The following is a 7,106-nucleotide window of genomic DNA, read 5'->3' as shown; positions in this document are numbered from 1 at the left end:
GGGATGGGAGGGATGGAGAGGGGGGAGGGGGGGAGGGAGGGGAGGGAAGGGAAGGGGAGGGGGAATGGTGGGAAGGAAGAGGGTTGCCTCACTGGGGAATGAGTGGTGCGTGCGGTGGCGGCAAATTGTGGAACACTCATGCGTCACGGAACGGTGGCGGTGATGCGGCGATGGTGGGACGGAACGGTGGCGATGCGGCGGGGATGGTGGGATTGGACGGCGATGGCGGATTGGGCTGATGGGCGGGCGCTGAAATGGTGTTGAGCAGGCTTGACGATCAAGATCACCATTCCCAAGCCCAAGATGATGGCGCGATCGCTGAAGCGCAAGTACCATGTGATGCGGAACACGCTGCTGTACTCGTTCTTTCCGCTGGGCATTCTGTCTGTGATAGCAGTGGTAGCGCTGTTTATTGCGGTGGTGCTCGGCTCTGACCGCAGCTCGTGGTGGCGATCTGGGCGGCCTGCGACGATAATCTGGTACGCGGCGTGCGCCATGCCGGGCTTTGAGCTCCTCCCGCTGACGGTGCAGCTTGTTGGACTGGCGACGACTGCAGGACTGGCGTCGTGTTTGGCGGTGATGGTGGTGCAGCGGTATGTCCTGCGCATGCTGCTCAACTGGACTGGGTGGCTGTACGTGCCGCGCGGGCAGAAGCCGTGGCGAGTGGTGGCGTGGTCGATGGCGGTCAAGGCGCTGACTGTGTCTGCCAAGCAGGCGCTCACCTTTTCCCTGCAGGGCTCGCTGCCACGGCTGCCTGTGCCGTCGCTGGAGGCGACGACGCGCAAGTACCTCGAATCGATCGAGCCGCTTCGGGACGAGGGCGAGATGGCGGAGGAGCGCGAGCGCGTGGAAGCGTTCCTGGCCAACGAGGGCCCCACACTGCAGCGGTACTTGTGGCTCAAGTCGCTCTGGGCGCCCAACTATGTGACCGACTGGTGGGAGAAGTACGTGTACTTGCGCGGGCGGTCGCCGCTGATGATCAACTCGAACTACTACATCAACGACTCGTCGATGTATCGGCCGACGTCGTCGCCTGCGGCGCGGGCGGGCGACATTATCGAGGGCATGCTCGAGTACATGCGGATGATTGACCACGAGACGCTCGAGATCCAGATGGTGAACAACACCATTCCGCTGTGCATGGAGCAGTCGCGACGGATGTTTGCGACGACTCGAGTCCCAGGGCTGGAGCACGACACGCTGGTGCACCTGGAGGCCGGCGAGTCGCGGCACATTGTTGTGCTCTACCGCGGCGTCTTTACCGCGCTCCCGGTCTTCTACAAGGGCCATCTGCTCGACGGGTACCAAATCGAGAACCAATTCACCTGCCTACAGGAAGCTGTCGACGCATACATTGAGGAGCACGGCGAGCCGGGGACGGCCGGCAAGATCGGGGCACTGACGGCCGGCAACCGGACCCGGTGGGCCGAGGTCCGTGAAGAGTACTTTTCGTCGGGCGTCAACGGGCGGTCGCTGGAGGTCATCGAGCGTGCGCTGTTCTTTGTGGCCATGGATCCAGCCAAGCCGGCCAACGACACCGACATGGGGCGGCTCAATCTGACCGGCCGCGGCTACGACCGCTGGTTCGACAAGTCGATCACGATGGTGCTCTACGCCAACGGCGTCATGGGCGTCAACTGCGAGCACTCGTGGGCCGACGCGCTCTGTCCGGCGCGCATGGTGGAGCACGCCATGACCCGGCACTTTAACCAGAAGGTCTTTGACGAGAACGGGTCTGTCATTCCGCGCGATGGCTTCACCAAGCGTGTGCCGTACCAAGGCACCATCCTCCCGTGGGATCTGCCTGTAGCAGCGCAGGCTGCGGTGGAAGACGCAGTGCTCGCGGCGAGTGCACTCATTGCCGACGTGGAGCTGCAACTGTACCAGCACCCGTGGGGCAAGGGCCGAATCAAGGGCTGCCGGCTCTCGCCGGACGCGTTTGTGCAGATGGCGATGCAGCTGGCGTACTACCGCGACCAGGGCGAGCTCTGTCTCACGTACGAGGCGTCGACAACCCGGCTCTTCCGCAACGGGCGAACCGAGACAGTGCGGACGTGCTCGTCGGCGGTCAAGGCGTTTGTCGAGGCGATGGAGGATGAGAGCGTGCCGGCGAGTGAAGTGCGTGCGGCGCTGCAGACAGCGGTTGATGGACACGTTCTCAAGTTCAAGGACGCGATGAGCGGGCGCGGGCTCGACCGGCACCTCTTTGCGCTCTACGTTGTGTCTGTCGGGCGCGGCATCGAGTCGGAGTTTCTCGCCCAGGCCATCTCGTCCGAGTGGCGACTCTCGACTTCGCAGCAGCCGCAGCGGCAGACGGACAACTGGGACCCGTCGACGAACCCAGAGCACGCGCAGCGTGTGTCATCGGGAGGCGGGTTCGGCCCTGTGGCGGACACGGCGGCATACGGCGTGTCGTACATGCTCGCTGGCGAGCACACCATTTACTTTCACGTCTCGTCCAAGGTTTCATGCCCGCTCTCGTCGTCGACGCGGTTTATCAAGAACATCGGGCGTGCGCTCGACGATGTGCTTGCGCTCTTTGACGAAGACGCGCAGTGAGGGAGCGGGGAGAAGCAGCGGAGGCACGGCGGCGCGGCGCGCAGAACAGCCTCGTTCATTGCTGGTAAACGGCACGGTGAGCGGCAAACTCGTCGGCACAGCACTTCATGAGCAGGCGGATAAAGTTGATGCGATCGATGACTTCGACGTTGACGTCGGTCTCGGCAATGACGGAAAACTTGCGCGAGGTAAACTCGATGAGCTCGAGCTCGCCAAAGTAGTCGGGCGCCGAGAGCTGAACAACGGGCGCGCCGTCAGAGTTGAGGATGGAGACGGAGCCGGACATGAGGATGTAGAACTTGTCGGCGTTGATGTCGCCAGAGCGGACAATGACCGAGGCGGCGTCAAACGACTCGTGCGAGGCGACGTCGCGAAGCTGGGTGAGGTTGACGCCGTTGGACGAGAGAAAGTCGAGCTCGGAAAAGATGTTCGCCGGCGGCTGCTTGTCACGCTTGGAGACGATGGCGTTCATCATGGTGATGTTGAAGGTGACGCGGTCGAGGGCGTAGACGACCGAGTCAACCTTTGCGGTGACGGTGGCGGCACGCGGAGCATTGTACATGAGGGCGAGCTCGCCAAACGAGCCGCCGGCCTCGACGACGACGACCTGGACGCCGTCGACAAAGACGGCAAACTCGCCCGAGTCGACGACGTAAAAGTACTCGCCCTGGTCGCCCTGCACAATGATGTCGTGGCCCTCGGGGATGTCGAGGCGGACCATGGCACCGTAAGCGATCTCCAGCTGCTCGGGCTTGAGGTGGCGGAAGAGAAAGTTGGAGCGACAGGCGCACGAGATGCGGACAATCTCGTCGGCCGTCTTGGGCGTACCCACCGGAATCTGCTGCTTGGCAGCCTCTGGGTCAATGGCCTCGGCCGAAATCGAAGTCCGCCGGCGGTCCTTCTGCGAGTTGGGCTTGAGGCGCATTTTTTGCGGGAAGGCCGAAAGCGGCTGCGGCCCGGCTTCAGCGCCGCTGCCGCCCTCGTCGTCCGACGACGACGACGAGTCCGAGTACGACGAGTACGACGACGAGCCATGAGATGTGCGTCGCCGACGCCGTCCTGTCTTTCCCGTGTCTGCCATACCCCTCCCTCCTGAGCTCCACGGAAGCTGGCAACGGTTTACCGACGGAAGGGGGGCGGTCGAAAGCCGAGTGGTGCAATCGTTCGTTTCGCCCGCTCCGCTTCTCCCGCGAAGTGTGGCAAACAAACGAACAAACGGTGGCGGGGTGGGGGGAGGGGGGTGCCGAGCATAAAATATTTACAGTCAGGGGGGGGAGAGGCGGGTGGCGGGTGGCGGGTGGCGAGTGGCGGGGCAAAGGAGCGGACGTCAGGCCACTGCACTGGGGGCTGTGGAGGAGCTTGACGACGTGTGGAGGGAGTTGGGCGGTGAGGCATGTCGTCGATGTTGTACACGGGCTCTATTGAGAACGGACAGATGCATGGAAAGGTAGGTGGGGGAAGGGGGGGTGGGAAGGGGGGGGGGGTGGGAAGGGGTGGGGGAGGACTGAAGGGGGGGGGGACTCATGGGTGGCCATGGTGCGCGACATCTCGGCGGGGTGTGGACTGCTGGGGGGGGGGGGGGGGGATGGGCTGGGACGGGGCTGGGGGGATGGGCGGACTGGACGGGACTGGGGTGGGCGGGACGGCTACGGTTGGTGGACGGACGGCGGTCGGACGGGCGGACGGATGATCGGATGGGCTGGTGGGCGGGCGGATGGGCGGATGGGGTGCAGGGTGCGCTGGTGTATCCGAACAACGAGCGGTATGAGGGCGACTGGGTGTTCGGCAAGCGGCACGGACAGGGGGCGTATGTGTATGCCGACGGGTCGCAGTACTCGGGCGAGTGGGTCGACGACAAGATCCACGGATCCGGGGCGTGTGTGTACGCGACGGGCAACAAGTACACTGGTGAATGGGTGAACGGTCAGATCCAGGGCTACGGCTTGCTCGAGTACGCCGACGGCGACTCGTACGAGGGTGAGTGGGTGGCTGGCAAGATGGACGGGACCGGGCGGTACGTGTACAAGGAGGGCCATGAGTATGTGGGCGAATGGCGCGAGGACGTGCGGCACGGCAAGGGTCGGGTGGTCTACGCTCCCGGACCGGGCGGCGCTGCAGAGTCGTACGAGGGCGACTGGGCCGACGGCATGATGCACGGATGGGGCAAGTACGTGTACGCCGATGGCGGCGTGTACGAGGGCAACTGGGTCTCGGGCAAGATGCATGGCAAGGGCACGTACATCTTTGCCAACGGCAACCGCTATGATGGCGAGTTTGTCGAGGACCAGAAGGATGGCTGGGGCGTCCTCACCTACGTCAACGGCGAGCGGTACGAGGGCTTCTGGGCCCACGACAAGGCCAACGGCAAGGGGACGCTCATCTACAAGCCGGGCGACCGCTACGAGGGCGACTGGCTCGACGGCCGCAAACACGGCGCTGGCGTACTGTACTACGTCAACGGCGACACTTTTACCGGCGAGTGGGAAAACGACCACGCGTCGGGCCAGGGCACGCTCGCCTACGCAAACGGCTGCCAGTACGACGGCGAGTGGCTCAACGATCGCCGCCATGGCTACGGCGTCTTTACCACCCCTCAGGGTGGCCGCTACGAGGGCGAGTGGGCCGAGGGCCGCCGCAACGGTACAGGCACCATCTTCTTCCCCGATGGATCGTCTTTCACTGGGCCCTTTACCGACGGCCTGCCCTCCGGCCCGGGCAACCTCGTCTTTGCGCCCGACTCGGTGTGGAACAACCCGGAGCTGTGAGCCTTTGTCCTCGCTCCTCCGCTCGCCATCTTCCATGCTGCACACAATGAACAGTGTCCAAAGTGTGTTTTCCTGTCCGATGTCCTCCCCCCCCCCCCCCAGCGCTCCCTCCCCCCCTCCTCAGCGACCCAAGTGGTGATGACGCCAGCTGCCGCCAGGCTCGAGAGCGCGGGCTCGGACTCAAGCTCTGCCCGTCGCCGAGAGCGGGACCACCCACAGGCACCCCACTCTGCACACCACGGGCTGTTCCTCTCGCCCACACAGCTTGCGCATGGATCCCGCAGCAGGCTGGACTGGGGGGTACGGAGCGGCAGGTAGCGAAGCAGGTGCGCCAGCGGCGGCGGCTGGGGCGAAGGCGGCAGCAGCGGAGGCGGTGAGTGCGAGAACAAGACAGGATCAGGCCGAGTCCGAGGTCGAGGCTGCGACGATCGGAACGAGATGCGCTGGCAAATGGGATGGCGCAGCAGGGTCGGTGCTTGGTCCGTTTGTGCGGCGCGATGCGGCGTCGCGGTCGAGATGGCGCAAGGCAGTGGCGGTGGCACTCCTCCCGGTTGCGGTTGTCCGGCTCGTGCTCTTTGTGGGCCTCGCCGTCGTCTACTGGGGCGCGCATGCGTGGCTTCCGCGGCGCGGGGCATGTGGGCGTATCCGGCGGATGGTACTCTACGCTCTGCTCCGTGCGGTGGCTGCAGTCATCGGCTTTGTGGCCGTCTCGATCGTCGGCGCCCGCCCGCCACCATCGGCGATGCCGCCGGTCATTGTGGCCAATCACATGTCGTATCTCGACGTCCTCTTCTTGCTTATGCTCTTCCAGCCGGCGTTTGTCTCGGCCGCCTGCGCTCGGCATGTGCCTATCATCGGTCCCATCGCGACATCGCTGAGATGTCTCTTTGTCGACTTTGACGCGGGAGCGCCCGCAACCTCGCTCTCGGCTGCCATCGCGGCGCGGGTCGGCAGCTACCGCTCGCCTGGGGCTGACGCCGACGTTGGCGAGCGCGATGACGAGACCGCTGTTCCGCTGGCGATCTTTCCCGAGGGCACCACAACCAATGGCACCGCACTGCTCCGCTTCCGGACCGGCGCTTTTGTACCGCTAGCGCCGGTTCTTCCGGTCATCATCGAGTATCCGCACGCTACCTTTTCGCCGGCATGGGAGTCGATTGAGATGTGGTGGCACATTCTCTTTCTGCTCACCGCCGTCTATCACTCGGTCACGGTCACCATCCTCCCCCAGCACATCCCAGCCCTGACCAGTCGCCGCGCGAGTATGCCGATGCGGTAGCAGAAATCATCGCTACCCGCGCCCGCCTGCCCATCGTTGATGCTCGCCGCAGCGATAAGCTCCTCTGGCATGCTGTCCTCCGTGGCCGACTCACCCTCGCCGAAGCCCTTGCCCGTTCTTCGGTTGCATAGCCGGCCGCCATCCGCCCTACGCCATCTTAGCCTCGCGCTACTGCACATCGCACCCACTCGGCACAACCACACAACCGAGGCACTCGACCACGCATAACAGCCTTCAATTGATGCCGATCTTCAAAGATGGGACTGAGCAGCCAGTGTCCATCACCCAACCAGCCAACCAGCCAGCCAGCTAGCCAGCCAGCCAGCCAGCACCAGTACCAGTACCAGCCCCCCCTTCCCCCCTCCCACACCCACACCCCTCCCACACCCACTTCCAGCCACTCGACTCGGCTTGCGCGACCACCATGTCAACAGTGGACGAGCTGGAGGCCATCTACGAGACACCTTCTGGAGAGGGTACGTACCCTTTCCCCCTCCCCCTCC

At 64.5% G+C, this 7,106-nt stretch overlaps 4 protein-coding genes across 4 annotated transcripts in view; 3 read left to right on the top strand and 1 right to left on the bottom strand.

The window, feature by feature from the left end:
- AMSG_08639 (carnitine O-acyltransferase) overlaps positions 1 to 2,756 on the top strand; it is a 3,317-nt gene extending 561 nt beyond the window's left edge. The window contains exon 2 of the mRNA XM_013899616.1: positions 269 to 2,756. Coding sequence (XP_013755070.1) covers positions 269 to 2,559 — 2,291 coding nt within the window. The 3' untranslated portion in view covers positions 2,560 to 2,756. The remainder of the gene's footprint in view (positions 1 to 268) is intronic.
- On the bottom strand, positions 2,615 to 3,640 carry AMSG_08638 (cAMP-dependent protein kinase regulatory subunit PkaR; the record flags this gene model as incomplete). The annotated part of the gene is made up of 1 exon (XM_013899615.1): positions 2,615 to 3,640. One exon carries the CDS (start codon positions 3,638 to 3,640, stop codon positions 2,615 to 2,617), a length of 1,026 nt encoding a protein of 341 aa, XP_013755069.1.
- Positions 3,641 to 3,901: 261 nt separating this feature from the next.
- Positions 3,902 to 5,324, top strand: AMSG_08637 (CMRP Flagellar component; the record flags this gene model as incomplete). The annotated part of the gene is made up of 2 exons (XM_013899614.1): positions 3,902 to 4,006; positions 4,293 to 5,324. Exons 1-2 carry the CDS (start codon positions 3,953 to 3,955, stop codon positions 5,322 to 5,324), a joined length of 1,086 nt encoding a protein of 361 aa, XP_013755068.1. The 5' UTR covers positions 3,902 to 3,952.
- Positions 5,325 to 5,595: 271 nt separating this feature from the next.
- Positions 5,596 to 6,734, top strand: AMSG_08636 (uncharacterized protein; the record flags this gene model as incomplete). Its single annotated transcript, XM_013899613.1, has 2 exons — positions 5,596 to 6,537; positions 6,576 to 6,734. The coding sequence occupies 2 exons, from the start codon at positions 5,596 to 5,598 to the stop codon at positions 6,732 to 6,734; spliced, it is 1,101 nt and encodes a 366-aa protein (XP_013755067.1).
- Between the last annotated feature and the right edge of the window lie 372 nt (positions 6,735 to 7,106).

The sequence above is a fragment of the Thecamonas trahens genome (genome assembly GCF_000142905.1).
Source record: "Thecamonas trahens ATCC 50062 unplaced genomic scaffold supercont1.43, whole genome shotgun sequence".
NCBI lineage: Eukaryota > Apusomonadida > Apusomonadidae > Thecamonas > Thecamonas trahens.
This window is presented reverse-complemented; position numbering and strand designations above follow the sequence as displayed.